The sequence below is a fragment of the Erythrolamprus reginae genome, chromosome 2 (genome assembly GCF_031021105.1).
Source record: "Erythrolamprus reginae isolate rEryReg1 chromosome 2, rEryReg1.hap1, whole genome shotgun sequence".
Lineage (NCBI taxonomy): Eukaryota > Metazoa > Chordata > Lepidosauria > Squamata > Dipsadidae > Erythrolamprus > Erythrolamprus reginae.
Genome location: NC_091951.1, coordinates 234,267,115 through 234,285,928, shown reverse-complemented (window position 1 = coordinate 234,285,928; position 18,814 = coordinate 234,267,115). Strand labels below are relative to the sequence as shown.

The following is an 18,814-nucleotide window of genomic DNA, read 5'->3' as shown; positions in this document are numbered from 1 at the left end:
ACGCAGCAGGGCACTGGTAGCACCTCACAGGGGAGGGTGAACATGGCCACAATGTGGGAAAACCTATTCCATCGTCCCACACATCCCCCACCATCGGATGTGATGGCCCATAATACCAGAAGGCAGAATGTGACACGCATGGTGAATGACTACCTGTCCACGCGTCTCATGATACTTAGTGATGCCTCCATCCCCTTCAATTTTTGGGTAGGTAAATTCGACATGTGGCCAGAGCTTGCCCTCTATGCCCTGGAGGTGCTGGCCTGCCCTGCGGCAAGTGTCCTGTCCGAGCGTGTGTTCAGCACCACAGGAGGGGTCATCACTGACAAAAGGATCCACCTATCCACAGACAACATGGACATACTTACATTCCTTAAAATGAACCAGACGTGGATCCCATGGGACTTGGCTGTGCCACTACCTGAGTGAGTGGTTAGAGTGTTTGCTACCACCTCCTCCTCCTCTTCCTCCTCTGCCACTTCCACCTACATCACCTCCCCCCCAGACAGCTGTAAAATTCATGTGTGTATGTATGTGTTTAGGTTTATTTTTATGTAAATATTTGTGTACAGTGATCCCTCGATTATCGCGAGGGTTCCGTTCCAGGACCCCTCGCGATAATCGATTTTTCACGATGTAGGGTTCCGGAAGTAAAAACACCATCTGAGCATGCGCGATCTTTTTTTTTTTTAATGGCCGCGCATGCGCAGATGGTGGAGGTGGGGAGCGACGAAAGTGCGGAAGCTGACAGATTGCTTTGGATGTCGGCTGCCCCCGCCCCCCCAGCACCCGCTCGCCCACCGTTCGCCCGCCCTTCGCCCGGCCACCTGCCGTTCGCTCGCTGCTCGCCCGGCCACCCGGGTTCGGGGGGGTGCTGGAAAGCCCCCCAGGCCGGCTGCGACCTTTTAAAACAGCCGCGCCGCTTCCCAGCTGACTCCCGAAGCCAAACGCGGAAGTGGTTTTTTTTAAATTATTTTTTTTTTGAAAAATCGCGATATAGCGTTTCGCGAAGATCGAGATCGTGAAACTCGAGGGATCACTGTATAGTTTGTGTTCAAATTCTGACAATTGGCTAACTGCAGCTGCCCATCAATAAAATTAATTTTGGCACAGATGGCTTCTAACATCCAAAATGCATGGTCCTTCCCAGGGGGGTCAACTTGAAATAAGCTGAAATAAATTCTAGTACTAGTAAATAATTATCTCTATCTCCATCTTCCTGCTTTCATCTCATAACTTTTTTAATACAATTGCCATTCATCTTAAAATACTGTATATACATTTTAATCATTCCCTGCTACCATGAATATTGAAAGAAAAAATTCATCCTCTATCTTCCAGCAGGAAAATGCTCTTAGAGTAAGAAATGTGGATGGGAAAACTTTAGGGGAGGAATTTATCTTACATTTGGGAGGCTAACCAGAGCACAGGACTATGAACTTGTTTATTTGTATGACATTCACATTTTATACGAAAACACATACACACACTTAAAAATGATTGTGTAATATAGTGTACCTGATCATTAACTGAAGCCTCTGGGAAAGAGGGCCAATGGAGAATATAATATCTCCTCCTGAAAAGTCATTGGATGACAGTGACTTTTCTACCCTACTGAAGAAATTATGGCCTTCTCCTTTTACGTTATTTGGCTTAGCAAATCATGCTGGGTTCCAATAACGAAGATGATTCTGCACAAAGGGGAAGTTCCTTTCCTTCAGGTTCAATTTTAGAGATTTGAGGTTCCATTTTCCAATCTAGCTGCTCCTCCTCCCGTTGAGAAAAAAAATAATGGGTGTAGAAGAGCCATTGGCTGTTGTTGTTTTTTTTCTTCAACTACTATCAGGTTTTTGTTTAAGGACAACATTATTAGAAGGTTGTCATTCTCTTTTTCAATGCAACTGGTACACTATACCACTCATGGAAAAGTAACCATATATTCACAAAATATTATGCCTTTACCTTCAGCAATGACAATAAACTCTTCCAAATCTTTGAACCATGAGGCCTTTTCCGAACCTGGCAGATATGTTCTGAAGAACATAGGTATACCTTTGAGAAAGATCAAAATCACTTTGGCTCCAAGATATTCTGACATAATAAACTGGGAGAGAAATGAAAGATATTGATGGATAAAAAAGTCTGACATAAAATTACAGGACAATATAAAATAATAATAGATACTTTTAGGGCCCCCCATTAGGTCAGAATGCATTCATAATTGACCTGTAGACCTTCACACCTACAGTAATTTAAATTGGGAGAGATCTGTTTGCTAAATCCCTCAACACGTTAAAGGTTATATACCAAGGGAGGGATTTGCTCTTCTCTGGATTCACAAAAATCATTATTTTAGATGGAATTTCCTTTGTTGATTAAGACAAAATGTTCATTTGTTCATACAACCTTTCCTGAAGCCTAATCCTGTCTTCAACTATAATGCGCATCTTTATTTGTTCTTAACACTAGTTTACAAATATATTTTTGCATTTTTTGGTACTAATATTTTTGTTCTCAAATACATGTTTCAAACAGCACATGAAGGTGCTCCTAGGGCCTTTCCCCTAAGACTCTGGCCCCATCAGCTGTTGGGGCAGGTCCAGGGGTGGGCTGCTGCCTGGATGGGGTAGCGAAAATGGAGCTTCACCCCAAAGCACACAATTTGCACTGAAAGATGTTGAAAGAAAACGCAGGGCGTCCTGCATAAGCCATGCCCACAGTGTGGTGGTAAAAATTTTGGTAGCCCTTCACTGGCCAGGTCCCACTGAATTTTTCCAGAATCAGTTAAGTCCTTGAGTCAAAATAGGTACAATTCATATGAATAACATATAGCTTCACTGAAGAAGAACAAGAGAGACTGTAATGTTTACTGTGATGGAGAACCTATGGCATACATGCTACAGGTGGCAAGTAGAGCCATATCAGAGGGCACACAAGACATTGTCCTATGTCAGTTCCAGCATGCAAGTGTACACTAGCCAGCTGATTTTTGGTCTTGGGGAAGGCCATTTCTCCCTCTGAAGGCTTCAGGGAAGCTTCCTGAAGACCTGGAGTGTGAAATACAGCCCAACGGGCAAACCGCAAGTTCAGAAAACAGACTTCCGCTTTGCCCATTGTGGTGCTTTTTGCACTCTGGAGGCTTCAGGGAAGCTTCCTGAATCCCTGGAGTGTGAAAAACAGTCCAATTGGCAGACTGGAAGTTTGGCAAATGGACTTTTGGTTTGCCCATTATACTGTTTTCCACACTCTGGGGTTTTAGAAAGCTTCCCTGAAGGCTCCGGAATGCAAAAAACAGCACAACAGGCAGACCGGAAGTCCATTTTTCCAAGTTTGCCCATTTGGTCGTTTTTTCACCATTCCAGACTTCAGTGAGGTCTGTGAGATGCACAGGCTTGTGGGGATTGTGTACATGGGCAGGGGCAGCACAGGAGGGTGTCTACGCATGTGAGGGGGAAGAGAATGGGAGTGGGCATGTGCAAGCATGATAGCACATGCACACAGATCCTTTTGGCACGTGAACCAAAAAAGGTTCGCCATCACTGGTATAGTGTTCCCATATTCCTATATTATCAGCAACCTGGGATAAACTAAATATTAGAATTTTGCTCAGCATGCAAAACGTAGCATGCATTATAGCTTAGCCTCGATCAACGCCTGTTCTGTTAGACTACAAATAACAGCTGATTCCCAGAATGATTTTGATTGAAAGATGATTTGATTGGACCAAAAGCAGCAGTGACTTCCTTGCTGAAAGCATCATGCACTGCCTTGCCTTACCATGTAAAGACATAGGAGCATAACAACAACTGTGCAGATTATTCTGGTGGGGAATTTAAAGTAGGGGTCCCATTGATATAACTTTCTCCGAATCCAGTTTTTCTGGGGATTCCTGTTGATAGACAATAATATAAGGGAGTTAAAAAAAATCAGGTCAGTCTCCAAAGTTGCTTTGATGTGATAGAAAAAAGCTAATTTCTTTTTTCCCCTCTAAATTTGAAACCTTCATCGTTACTTTGCTTATTTGTATGAAGAAAACCCTTATTGTGAGGACCTTTATCCCTCTATGTAGCTGAATTGTAGATGATAAGAAGATATGAATGATAACAAAAACAATGATAGGGTGTCGGTGATCATTGCTCTTCCCCACTCCCCAAACAATTTTTTGTTCTACTTTGGCCTACTCGGATCGGAACAAAGGGAGAATCCATGTGCAGAGATTTCAAATCAAACACATTTATATTTAAAATAGGATTTATACAAGCAAGATCAGGCGTTTTTGTCCATGTTAGCAACTTTTCAGGTTAAATTGGCTAAGAGATAAGAAGCTGGCTGCAGCCGAGGTTCAAAGCAAAATTTAAATTTCCTCAGTGAGATAATATACCTCGATCACACACTTACAGATCTCCAGGTTGCATCTCTGCTCAATGGTTTTAAAAGAATAATAGCAATTTGCCAGTGAAGCATTTCTGGAACCCTGAATCTAGGATATCCATCATTACAAACGTTGGGTATCTACACCATTTTTACCCATGATTCCTCACTTATATACTGTCTGGACGGGATCAATTGTTTCCTAGAGACATAACTTTCTAGCCTTTCTTTTATAGACTCACCTTCTGGAACTTTTCCCATAAAGATAGTCCTGCTTACTTCTTAACCTTCTGATCCGGGCATCTAATAGGGGCTCTGGATCCCTAATGTCTCTCTCCTTCTCTGACTCAGACATTTCCATTATTGGTGTTTCTATAGTCTCTGGAGGTTCCTCAGGTTTCAATTCTCTCTCACTCACTCTCTGACTCAGTTGTCAAAAACACTGGCTTAGGGTACCAAGACGGACCCAGTCCATCCTCCTCAGAATCTGCGACTGAGTTGGTCGTGGACCACTCATAACATTTTTACATAGTTATCTCCATTTTTGAACTTCCCTGCCAGCTTTTCCACAATTAAAGGCAATGAGGAAACTGTTAGGGAAGGTTACAGGCTGCTTTGGTAAGCAATCTTCACAGGCTACTCTTACATACTCACCCTCCCACCAAAAGCCACCCCACTTAATTGCTGCTGGTCTAATTTTGGTCTATTTGGGACTCACTTATTAACCTACAATTCTCATTTTATGATGGCAATGGGAAGTGCTGGATTGTTACTGCTAAGCAATGCAATCAAATATCGGGCTTTACAACCACATGACTCAGTGATGATGATTCCACTCCAAAATACTGTCATTCATTGAGGACTACATGTAAACGACATTGTCAAAATATTTCTCTCTCCACCAGAATGTCACCAAGAATCAAAGCATAAAGATATGTCACTTTGTCAGCAAGATATTATGGGTTTTACTAAGGATCCCAAAATTTCAAAGGTTAACATATTTGTTCCAGTAGTGTACGCATTTCAGCAGTACAGTCCATATTCTCACATGCATACATGCATCTGATGGCTGTACTCAATCAAACCTTAAGTCATGGGATTCCTGAGGTTCCAGTTGCTTTTCAGCTAATCTTATCCTTTTATGGAATGTGAGCTCATGTTAATATTTTGCTCATGTGAGTATTAGCCTAGTACAATGATGGTGAACCTGTTTCGATTTGCATGCCAAAAGGGTCTGTGGGCGTGTGCTAGCACACTTGCACATGTCTACACCCATTCCCTCCCCCGATGCACACACACCCTGCACATGCGCCCAATCCCCCCCCATACCCGTGTGTGGACACAGGCCTCACTGAAGCCTGGAAGGGTGAAAAAAACAGCCAAACAGGCAAACCAGAAATTTGGAAAAACAGATTTTCAGTTTGCTCATTGTGCTGTTTTTTGCACTTCCCTGAAGCCTCTGGAGGGCAAAACAGCCTTCCCCAAGGCCGAAAATCAGCTGATTAGCATATGCATATGCCCTGGAGCTGACAAAGGGCAATGCCTCATGTACCCTCCAATATGGCTTCATGAGCCACCTGTGGTACGCATGCCATAGTTTCGCCATCATGGACCTAGTATCTGATACTGAAAAAAAGAATTATCAGAATATATCAAAGAAAAAAATGCCTCCTCACCCAAGCACAGGTTTTCTCAGCAACCGTTGAACATACTTCAATTGGTATTCTTCTGTAAAAACTTTCTCCTGTATTGTAAATAAAGTGTGTTTACAAATCAGGAATTACAAACCTAGCATAGGTGCATATATGTGTGTGTTTATTTTTAGGGACTAAAAAAATAAAATTTGACACATAACATTAACCTAAGTTTATTTCTGCTACTGCACATAATGGACAAAGAGCATGGCTAGACCCACTGCAGATAATGCAATATGTCTGGTCTAATTGTTATTCAGAACACATCAGGTGACTTAACATACTTCTTATGCTTTTAACTGAGACCTTAAGAAAATATCATGGAATAGACCTTAAAAACAAAAGCCAAGATGGCAGAATGGAAATCAAGGACACAGATCTTTTAAAGAACACACAGGCTTCTGGATGTGATAATATCATCTAATGTTGGAATGGATGGATAGATTAGATAGATGGATAGATAGATAGATAGATAGATAGATAGATAGATAGATAGATAGATTGATTTATTTATTATTTATTTATTTATTTATTATTTGTTTGTTTGTTTATTTATTTATTAGATTTGTATGCTGCCCCTCTCCGGAGACTCGGAGCGGCTTACAACAACAATACATAATACAAATCTAATGGGTAAAAAGAACAGTTTAAAACCCTTAATATAAAAAACAGTCATGCATCCCAAACAAACCATACATAAAATGAAACGGCCCAAGGGAATCAATTTCCCCATGCCTGATGGCAGAGGTGGGTTTTTAGGAGTTTGCGAAAGGCAAGGAGGGTGGGAGCAGTTCTGATCTCTGGAGGGAGTTGGTTCCAGAGGGTCGGGGCCGCCACAGAGAAGGCTCTTCCCCTGGGCCCCGTCAGATCACATTGTTTCGTCGACGGGACCTGAAGAAGGCCAACTCTGTGGGACCTAATCGGTCGCTGGGATTCGTGCGGCAGAAGGCGGTCCCGGAGATATTATACCTATGGGAGACCTTGCAGCAACTGGTGTCTCATCTTTGCTGCTGCTTCATAGTGTTTGCTACCACCTGTGTTTTGCCCATCTGCTTATGGCATTATTGACTGAAATCAGAAGGTGAACATCTTGGATATCCCTGCAAATACTAAATACACATATTGGCCTTACTTCAATGTATCCAAGAGCAGACACATTTTTCCAGGGGAGTCTTAGTGTGTCTTCCTTGCAGTAATGCCAAGGAGAGGTTATGATACATACTGTAGTCCAGAAGAAAAGCATTCCTTAGTTTGGTAAATGTCAGCAGGTAATTGGTCATTCTGCAGGAACTCTCTGCCCTATTTGGCTAAACTATTTACTTCAATCTGAATTTTGATATCATTTACAAGTACTGTAGTGTTTGATTCACAACTACTTATTTAGCAACTGTTCAGAATGATGACAGCACTGAACAAATGAGAAGATTGGCCGTCAAAGTTGTGGCCCTCATAGCTACCTCACAGTCATGTGATCACTGTTCAGATACTTGGCAACTTGCTCTCAACATGCACTGCAACATCCTGTGGTCACGTAATTACATTTGTGACCTTCGCTGTTGGCTTTCAAAAGCAAAGTCCACAGGGATGCTAGTAGGTCACAAAGGGCAAATATTCATTCCCAATTATTGTTGTTAAGTGAGGACTATTTGTAGTTTCTTTAGGAGGGTATGTTTGGCATGTTGGTATCTCAACAATCTAATGTTCTCTGGCAGTATTCCTATTTTTCTCAGTGTTTATTTGATGATATTGTGCCAGTTTAGTTGACAGTCATCAGATATTATTAATGGGAGTAAGCTCAAGGAGAAGAACTGGCTTTTTAACCAGTAATTTAACATTAACCTAACTTCAATTTTGGGCATCCCAATTTCTAACCTAAGAAGTCATTGGCAGCACTTCAAGGTACAGCAAGACGAATCCTAAAAAATTCAGTCTGGTTTGCCTCAAGATAGTTTTTGTCATCATAGATCCTCAACATTAAGACCAATATTATAACTGTTCTGCCGGGGTCTCTGGTAGGAGCCTTCCGAAAATTCAAGGGTACAAATTCAGACACACACACGTTTGAAAATTCAAAACAATGTTCCTTATCACAAAATTCAAAATAAACTAAGCACTCTTTTTGTATTGCAAAGAGCACTCGACCCAAAACAACCTGGTAGTTTGTACAAGTCCCTTAATCAGTCCTTAAGTACTTAGCTTACAGCTGTGAAGAAACGTCACAGCCCTTCTTCTTCCACGAAGTGAAACACACACACACTTTGCTCTGCTTTGGTTTCAAAGTCATGAAAAATCAACAAAGTCCAAACAGCAAGGCAGTCCTGAAGCACACCGATGAGATAATCTTCCACAACGGCCAAACCCACACACTGCTATTTATATCAGCAGCATTAATTACTGGAGCCCCACCCAAACACAGGTGGCCTCTCTTATCTCCTGTAATATTCCCTCAATTGGTCTCTTCTACGCATAACTCTGCGCCTGCGTGGGTCCAAGACTTCCGCATCCAAATCAACTGAAGATAACTTCCTGGGCTGTGTGCCAAGCCCCCCTCTTCCAAGTCACTCCCACCTTCTTCTTCGTCCGAGGAAACTGAACTAGCTGCTTCTGTCGGCAATAAAACAGGCCTACGACATGTTGAAGTTTCCCCTGCATCCACCTCCACATTCCCTGGGGCAAGAGCTGGGCCAGAGCCAACCACAACAATAACCTGGAGCAAGTTCAGAGTAACTGCAATTAATTAATCTTTGCTGCCTGAGGAATTAGATGAAAGTCTCCCAAAAGAAAAGGATTATTTCAAAGGAAGTGATAATTACACTTTATTATTTTTATAAAAACTCAAGGTGGTGAATATGCCTAATACTCCTTTCCTATTTTTCCTACAACATTGTGAGAAGGGTTTGGCTGAGAAAAAGTGACTGGTTCAGAGACACCTAGCCAGCTTTTATGAATAAAGCAGATCATGAACTCACAGTCCCTTAGTTTCTAGCCTGGCACTTTAATCACTAGACCAAATTGGCTGTTTGATATATAAAAGGGCTTATTAAATTTCAGGATCATTTTTATGATTCACCTTCTTTAATAAACAATGGTTTATTGGTTTTGCAAATCTTAAAACCATCTGAGATATATAATCAAGATGGATTCACCAATTTTTCTTAGGGTAGGTTATATTATCTGCAGCAGTGTTTCCCAAGCTTGGCAACATTCCCAGTCAGCATGAGAAACACTGATCTATAAGGCTGGGAAAACTGTCAAGAATTGGAGAGTTATGGTTAAATCTTAGCTGACATGATGACATCTGATGATGGAAGTCAAGTATTAAATCTTCCAGAAATGTGGAAGTTTGACCATTTTTATCCTTAAAACACTGATTTTAGGCAGGAGAAATTTTAGTTAGTTTAACTTTAGTTAGTTTAATCACCACAACTGGTAATTAAACACAACTCTACTTCACTACACAGTTAATAAACCTAAATAAAGCCAGAAAACCATAATATCATTCATTAAAAACAACTATTAGAAGCAACTATTTTAACTACTTTTAAATGGCCAAATAGTTAATAAGACATGATTGCCAGACATGTTCTTATTTCTTAAATCAGTCAGTCCAATTTAATATTCAGCTTATTTCAAAATTCTTTTTCTACATTTGTCTTTGGTATGCAATTGTACTTAGGGAACTTTCATCTCATTGGAATACAATCAAATAATCTAAATGAAAATATTAAAAGATAGGACATCAGTGCTGCTATAAATACTCACATTTAGACTGTATACAGATGAATTTCTCACTGCTTTCACAAAATTAAAAAGAAAACGTCCAAGCAGAAGGAACAGGAACAGCAAGGATGGCAAATTCGTAATTAGCTCGGAGTACTTTCCAAAAACCTATGCATGGAAAGCATAATTACCAAATAAGTTGCAGATGATCCACTCTTCTTCCTTTCTTGTATAAATTTAACTTAATTTGTACAGTAAATTAATTGTGAATGCTGAAGTTTATCATGAGGTTCATACCAGAAATCTTGGATCTTTAGGAGAAGGACACAATTCAATGAAGAAGACCTACTTTATTTTAATCTTATAGTCTAATGGAAAAAAGCCTGCCAGTCAGCAAAGATCAGTGTTGGCAAACCTATGGCACGAGTGCCAGACGTGGCATTCAGAGCCATAACTCCTGGCACGCGAGCCGTTTCCCTAGCTCAGTTCCAACAGGCAAGTGTGGGCCAGCCACCTGATTTTTGGCTTACAGAAAGGCTCTGGGAAGGTGTTTTTGGCTTCCAGAGAGCCTCTGGGGCGGGATAGGGGAGAGCGTTTTTATTCTCCCATGGCTCAAGGGAAGCCTTTGGAGCCTGGGGAGAGCAAAACATGAGCCTACTGGGCCCACCAGAATTTGGGAAACAGGTTGTCTCCGGCCTCCAGAGGGCCTCTGGGGGGCAAGGGAAGCTGTTTTCACCCTCCCCAGGCATTGAATTATGGGTATGGGCACTTTGGCACCTGAAGAAAAAAAGGCATAGAAAATAGCAAGCTGATGGAACAATGATCTGTCTTTATGTAAACTCAGCTATGGAGAACAGGTTTACATGCTGGAAGGGTACGGAGCAGCTTTGTCAATCTGTGATCCAAAGTTAGATTAAACTTTTCTTTCAGCCAACATAGGAGAAGACATGCTACTAGTAGATGTTGGAAGTTGTAATCCAAATCATGTAAATCCAAAGTTCTTCACTAGTAGCCACTGAGAACTTGGCCAATGGTTGTTTGATATCAAGAATTCAGTCAGAATTTATGATTCCATTCATTGGCCGAGTCCTGTCAAAAACTGTAAGGATAGATATCTTGACTTTCCACCACTTCTTCCATGTTATTGCTCCCCTAAATATACTTTTTGTTTGAGCACTTGCTCCTTGTGCACAGAAACCCCAGTGGATTTTCTATAAGCGATAATCTTAACTTACATTTTTATGTGTGGTGCTCAATAAAATAAAATAAAAACTCACATGGGATTTTCTTCCAGCAGCTAACCAGACTTGTTAAACTTTAATTAGATTAATGCACTGTACACCTTAAGTGAGCCTGCTATCACCATATTAAAACAGTAATAATTGTCAAAAATATATACTTACAAAATCCCCAGGGCAATCTACAATGTCAAAGATCATGACAGCTGCCCTATAAAATACATGCAGTTTCATAAATTGGCAGTAGAAGTCATAGAATACATACGGTACATATTTGTACTACTTGTTAAGCCAAATCTCTCATGCACCATATTCAAATCCGATCCAACATCAACATCATTCATACTGTTTCTTTGATTTCTACATTATTGGTGAAATCTGACTGGATAATTTCAAGAATTAACAGCTAATACAATTAGAATGTTCTGTTTAGAAAAAGATATTCTTGCATGAACGCAGATCTTCATTGCCAATGGTAAAATTATTACATTAAAGGCTATCCTTACCCCCTCCTTAAGAGGAATAATGGTTGAGTAGCTTAAAAGACACCAGTGTCTGTCAGTTCAAGCCCTAGCATCATGTGGCAGAATGAGTTCCCTATGGATGGATCTATGTTTCCCGTCACCTGCCTCAGCTCCTGCCAACCTAGCAGTTTGAAATCATGTAAATACAAGTAGATGAATAGGCACCACTCCATGTTTCACTACATACTCTGCATCAGGACATGATGTCATGCTGACCACATGACCACAGAAACCTTCTTCAAACAGTTCTGGCTCAATGGCCTAGAAATGGAGATGAACATTGTTCCCTAAAACTCAGTTAACGACTAGCAGAGTAAAATCCATAGGGACTCCTTCACATTTCTTTACCTTGTACAGCTTCCTTAATGGATACTTCGGATGTAACGTTTATCTCTTAATCCCCACTACCATTAGATCTTGCTATCTTTAGGGAGATGCTGAAAGAGCTACAATAGTTTATTCCTTTGATTTCCCCATATTCTCAGAAAACCTGTTAATATATTTGATTCAATATGCTAAATTATTTAGCAATATCTGAATATTTGTGTTATATAGGGTGTCCAGGCAGAAAGCATTTTGAATTTCCCTGACATTTCCCTGTAACTTGGAATCTAGTTAAGGCATGGTCATAGATGACATCATATCAAATGGCTATGCCGTGGAGAAAAATTGGTAGCTGAGGAAGCAAGTTGTTGCCATAGTTATGCTCATTTTTGCTTAACTCTGCCAGGCAGCACGATCAGGGTTTTTTTACATGATTTTCCCTGACTTTTAAACATTTTAATACAGTTTGCTTTTTCCCCTGATTTATTCCGTTTTTTTTCACTAATTCCCTGATATTTCCCAAACTGCCAATTTCCCTATTTTCCAGGTTTGCGGGACAACCTGCTTAAAATTCATATGTTTTACATATGATCATTAAAACTATTTTGATTTTCTTATTGTCAGTACTTGTTTGCAATGAACTTAATTTCCTTCAAACCTCTTCACTTCTCCACCTAAGTTCCACACAGGAGACTGTATAAATTCATGCCATGTAGATTTGCACCTATAAACGTAGATTTGAGGTACTTCCACGCAGCACCATTTTTATTACTCATCCCAATTGTTAATGTCCTCTGATACCAGGGATATTATGAGCAACTGGTATCTCTCCAGCTAAACAACATGGGAGTGCAAATCAGGAGTGTATGACTCTTTGCCTTAACAACTCTTGGCAGTATGCAAATTTCTCTCTTTCTCCCTCCCACCCACACTTTCAATACATGCTGCTTGTAGTTTTCTAATCATTTTGCAAAACAAATGATACAGTTACAGGTGAAACTCAAAACCCTAAATCCCCCATCACAGAAAATTAGAATATTACATGCGATCAATAAAACAAGCATTGTACATAGAACAATATTGGAGCTCTGCGTCCTACCTATAGCACGTGTGCTATAAATTCGCCATCATTGTTCTAAGGGGTTATCTTATATCATCCCTGGGGCAGATTCCCATTTTTGCTGCTACCGGTGCACTGTGCGCGCAAATTCTGTTCTCCTGTGTGCACATGTATGTGTCCCAGGGTGTTTTTGCTTCTGTGCAGATGCAGGAAGCAAAATCTTATGAGGGGACGTGCACATATGCAAGATTTTGGCAATTTTTGCTTCTGGGCATGCACAGAAGCAAAATAAAAATTGCCGAAATTTCTTGCGTCCCTTGTGAAATTTTGCTTCCTGAACATGCATAGAAGCAAAAACATGCTGGGACATGTGCACACATGCATACAGGAGAACAGAAGCTGCACACACAGTGTAACTTTTGCTACCAGTGTGTCATCCTCATCTGTACCGGTAACAACCCGCTACTGATCATCCCCTACTATGAATCTATGAAAGCTTTTTGGCCTTTCCTGATTCTCCAGAAAAGGACAGTATGATTCTCAGGTTTCAGGGCAGGGAAAGTAAAATGTAGATCTGAAGGTATCTATAATAAAGGATTTTAGCTTTACAGCAAACAAGAAATCAGAATAGTTGTCCCATCTATTCCAGTTATTTTGCTGAGATCAAAAAAGGTTATGCATATTTAGCTATGTAACTTAGAACAACTCTGAAGTTCACATTAAATTCTGAGATTCACAGAATTATTTCAAGGTTTCCCTCCTCCTCTGATTTGTAAATTTTAGAAATTTGGTTATTGAATTTTTTTTTTTTTTTTAAATAACCTATGCTTTAATATCTCTGCTTCGGTTTATTGTGATTATTTCTGGAAGTTATGATCTGGATGAATGTCCACAGTTCTAGCCATCTATAGATAAAATATTATCTATAGATGACTTTTCAGGTGAATAGAACTGTGGACATTCAGTTTATTTTATGAAATCACTTTATTGCAATTTTCCCCGTTGTATCAAGAATTGATCCCCATTCGGAGACTCACTCCCATCATTCATGAGTCTTGTTAAAATTCTACTTACCAAGCTGCTGTGTAAAGAAATCCCAAAACTGCTCCTACAACTTCAGATTTTGTTAAAAGACAGACAAAGAAAGGGTATGAGGAGAAGGCCACTTCAATAGCCACAAGGACAATCCAAAATACTGCAGAAGAAAAGACATAAATGCATCTTTATTCTATTGTTGAGCAGTGATAAACCTTTTTATGACAGCCACTGACCAACCAATATGGAACAACAAAGCACATGGAGTTAACAACAGTAGTAAAACAGCATATTAGCTCTTTGAACTTTGCTGAATTTTATAGACTATAAAATTATTTTTGCATCATTTAGAGAAACGTGTATTATTGTCAGAAAATAAATATTTAAAATTAAAAAAATCTCACTGCACTTTAAGAATTAAAATGGGCTTATGAGGTAAAAGTGGGTATTTTTGTAACACTGATATCATAAAAATCATACAACGTGGTTTCAACACTCCAGCGCCTTGAGTATAATGTCTAGCCACTTTTAAAGAATATTCCTAAATCTCATCCTGATCAGTATGAGGGGAGTGTTATGTTAAGGATAAGGTTCTTATGAATTTTGGAGTTTTGGCTGGGCTTAGGTGTACAGGTTGCTGATTTGTGTAAACATCTCTAGGGGGAGGAGACCTGCTGCATTTGGCTTTCCGTACCCCGTATCCATCATCTTTGTGTATATCATTGTGTATTGTGTATTGGACAAAATAAATAAATTTAAAAAAAATCTTTACTTGGCATTCTCCAATATCAGCTTCAAGATATGACTTAGAAATCTGTATCACGGATGGAGGGAGTCCTAATAAACTTACCAGCCTCCTATGGAGTGATCATCTAGACTTTACAGGTATTGATGGTGATCTTATAACATGAGAAGATAGCATACTGCACACTGAGTTAGGACTCATAAGCATATGCAATGGGTAAGTAGCAATTATATTCCTATAATACACCAAACCATAATATGGCTTAGCTATGGCTTAACATGATACATAAATCCAGCCATGATACCTATATGCCACAGCTTAACATTATATGTGAAATAGCTCAAAAGACCTCTTCAGTAAAACATGGTTAAAAACATAAGCATTGTGTTTTTATGTGTGAGGGGAATTCTCAGCTCCAAATGTACCTGAAAATGCCGGTGTATAGGCAGATAGAAACATAGAAGATTGACGGCCGAAAAAGACCTCATGGTCATCTAGTCTGCCCTTATACTATTTCCTGTATTTTATCTTAGGATGAATATGTATGTTAATCCCAGGCATGTTTAAATTCAGTTACTTTGGATTTACCAACCACATCTGCTGGAAGTTTGTTCCAAGCATCTACTACTCTTTCAGTAAAATAATATTTTCTCATGTTACTTCTAATCTTTCCCCCAACTAACCTCAGATTGTGTCCCCTTCTTCTTGTGTTCACTTTCCTATTAAAAACACTTCTCTCCTGAACTTTATTTAACCCTTTAACATATTTAAATGTTTCAATCATGTCCCCCCTTTCCCTTCTGTCCTCCAGACTATACAGATTGAGTTCATTAAGTCTCTCCTGATACGTTTTATTCTTAAGACCTTCCACCATTTTTGTAGCATGTCTTTGGACCAGTTCAATTTTTAAACACAGTATTCCAAAGGTAGTCTCACCAGCACTTTATACAGCAGGATCACAATCTCCCTCTTCTTGCTTGTTATACCTCTAGCTATGCAGCCAAGCATTCTACTTGCTTTCCCTACCGCCTGACTGCACTGTTCACCCATTTTGAGACTGTCAGAAATCACTACCCCTAAATCCTTCTCTTCTGAAGTTTTTACTAGCACAGAACTGCCAATACAGTACTCAGATTGAGGATTTCTTTTGCCCAAGTGCATTATTTTACATTTGGGAACATTAAACTGCAGTTTCTATTGCTTTGACCACTTATCTAGTAAAGCTAAATCATTTGCCATATTACAAACGCCTTCAGGAATATCAATGCATATAAGTATCCACAAGAAGGAGACTAAAATTATATGTTAGTTCCTTCGCCGTCTGCAAATATCCATGATCATTTTTATTGGGTTCTAATATATATGGACTATTGAGAGAATTTCCAAGAATATCATGGACATACAAAGCCAACAAAAAGGTCGGCAAACAAATCAATTTAGAGTTCTGGTTCCTGGTGTAAATGACCAGGCTCAAATTATGCCACATCAGACACATCATGCAAATACCTAGCTCCTTTAAAGAAGGTTCTAATGTTGGGAAAGGTAGAAGGAAATAGAATAAGAGGACAACAATAGCAAAGAGGATGGACTCATCCGTCATAATGGTGATGAGCACACAGTTGGGAGACCTGAAAAACCAGGTTAAGGTCAGATCATCATAGAGAAGAATGATCTACTGTATATGGAGTCTAAAATGACTTAATCAATCTATCTACAGACATAATGATATAGTCACCATGAAACATATATAACTGACAAGAGTCTTTTTCTATTTTTACTATCATTATCACCTATTAGGGTTTAAAACTGAAAATCAGCAGAGAGGAAACATGGTGTTAGAAGTAGAAATTTAAAAAGGAAAGTTAACAAGGAGAACTTAAGCACTTTCCCCACTATTTGTTGGCATGTCCCTAAGCCACTCCAATTATAAGTTATTTGCTTATACCTATGGCTTGACATGTTGCAGATGTTAGGACCTTATCTTCAGTCCCAAATAAGAATGCATGCTCCTAGAAACAGATATTTAATGTCATGGTGTTACAAGGAGGAAGGCTTTTAATGAACTTATACTGGGAAGGCCTTGCCTACTCTTACTATTTATAATGCTGACGCTGGAGATATTTGCAATTGCCTTCATAACCTGTCTTCCTGAAGATCATGTTTGTCTCTACAGTCTAGCCCTCACTGCACTCCTGAGTAAACTAATTGCTTGCAAGAAAACTTTAGGTTGAAAAATAGCTAAGCAGAAAAATTGGAGAATACAAAGACCCAGTTACCCTACTGCTCTCTTATCACTTGTTCATCATGAACTTTACCTTTAGCCCATGGAGAAAATCCCTTTGGAAAGAAGTTGTTCTTAAATAGAAACATTACTTTATCAGCAGTAGCGCCAAATGCAAATCCCAATGACCATCGGTTGCTAATGGAGCTGTCAGAGTCCATTGGGCTGTATAATAATGGAAAAAAAAATTAAGACCCTACCCAAACTATAGAGGTATAATAATTTCCAGTCAATCTTGAACTAGCAGAGAATCACACTGGGCATGATACTACTAACCCTATAAAGGAGAATATTTGTAGTTCAGACTTGAAATAAGGTCCTTTGGTGCTCTTGGAACTTGATTGTTTTCTTACAGACGTTTCATTATCCAAACTAGGTAACATCATCAATGCTAGTGGTACCTAGTTAGGGTAATGGAACATCTGTAAGAAAATTACCAAGCTCAGAGAGCGCCAAGGGCACTGAATAACTTAATTCTTTATCTTAGCTCCACTGTTTCTGTCTCCAGGTATTGCCTTCCCTCCAAGTTAAAGGAAATCAAAGCTTAATGGTTTCTACGTAACTTGAAGCTCTCTTTGAATGGCATCAGTATGTGGAAGAAAATTGTACTTAAACATTTGTACAGCAACAAAAAATTGGAGTTCATCCTACATCTGATGAACTGGTGGTAAGTAAAGGCAACAACCAAGAAAAATCACTTGATTGTTGTGGAGACAGGATTAAAAGCTGTCTCTGGTTGGCATACCACGGAGTTGGCTAAACATCCTGTGATATGGCACCAGAGAAACAATTAAGCTAATTACTGGCATACCACCTTTCCTAAAAAAACAGACTTCCTCCTTGATCAACCCTGGAGAAGAGATACCCAAAAAAAATGCATGTAGGCAATGAAAAACATGAATCACCCATGAGGCAATCATGAAGCCCACCCATGCATTAAACCAACCAATAGGATTCTGTATTCTCTAATACCCAATGAGATGTAACCTGATGATTAATGATATGTGACTGATGATAATAAAAAGGAAGGGCCAGGGTTTATAAAAGAAGAAGTGTCTTCCCACATGATGCCATGCTGCTTCCTGCCTCTTGATTGACAATATTTGTGCTGTAGATAGGTGCAAGCAAAGTGTACTATGGTCCTTCAGATCCGGGATGGGTTCTAACTTACCTTCGCTTTTTCCCACACCACGTGGGGCCGAACACGCGCTTCACATACGCGTGCATGCGCAGTGGCGAAAAATAAAAATACCCCCCCCCTCCAAGAAAAAGCCAAAAACAAGATGGTGAAGCCTGAAAAAAATTCAAAAAATAATGTGGTAAAAACATTAAAAAAAAAGATTGCAGTGTCCATGAACTGGTAGCAACCAGTTCTGTGATGTCACCAGTAGTTTGCTACTGGTTCAGGTGATCCCACCTCTGCTTCAGATGTGCTAGATGGCTTCCCATCTGGCTAGGATTGAAATCAGTCAGATCAAAACTAGGGGTCACAATTGTCTTAGGAAGAGTTCTCCTTTACCTGCTTTGGATGCCATATGCTAAATAAATAAATAACCTGCTTTGGGAATGATTAAAACTGTTTTTCATCACAAAATATAAATTTGCAGGACATATTTGACTGAATCATTTTATTTTTATGTCAAGGGCCTAAAGGACAGCTTAGGCAACTGCTACAAGTCCCCAAGTGTGTATGACATGGAATGACCAGCAAGTATTGTCCAACTCACAGCAGTAGCCCACAGCGTCTTGGACATTTGGGACATTTGTCATCAAACCAGAAACTTTTTGTTCTCTTTTCAAGACAGCCCAGGATCAAAATTAT

The 18,814-nt window shown here is 39.7% G+C and overlaps 1 protein-coding gene and 1 pseudogene across 1 annotated transcript in view; one reads left to right on the top strand and one right to left on the bottom strand.

Moving 5' to 3' along the window:
• LOC139162172 (stimulated by retinoic acid gene 6 protein-like) overlaps positions 1–18,808 on the bottom strand; it is a 48,083-nt gene extending 29,275 nt beyond the window's left edge. Inside the window, exons 1-8 of the mRNA XM_070742249.1 lie at positions 18,720–18,808; positions 17,027–17,157; positions 14,006–14,126; positions 11,189–11,234; positions 9,828–9,953; positions 6,048–6,115; positions 3,778–3,889; positions 1,963–2,104 (exon numbers count right to left, since the gene is read on the bottom strand). Of these exons, the coding sequence (XP_070598350.1) occupies positions 1,963–2,104; positions 3,778–3,889; positions 6,048–6,115; positions 9,828–9,953; positions 11,189–11,234; positions 14,006–14,126; positions 17,027–17,153 (742 nt within the window). The 5' untranslated portion in view covers positions 17,154–17,157; positions 18,720–18,808. The remainder of the gene's footprint in view (positions 1–1,962; positions 2,105–3,777; positions 3,890–6,047; positions 6,116–9,827; positions 9,954–11,188; positions 11,235–14,005; positions 14,127–17,026; positions 17,158–18,719) is intronic.
• Positions 1–18,814, top strand: part of LOC139159540 (perilipin-3-like) — a 252,743-nt pseudogene that overhangs the window by 89,077 nt on the left and 144,852 nt on the right.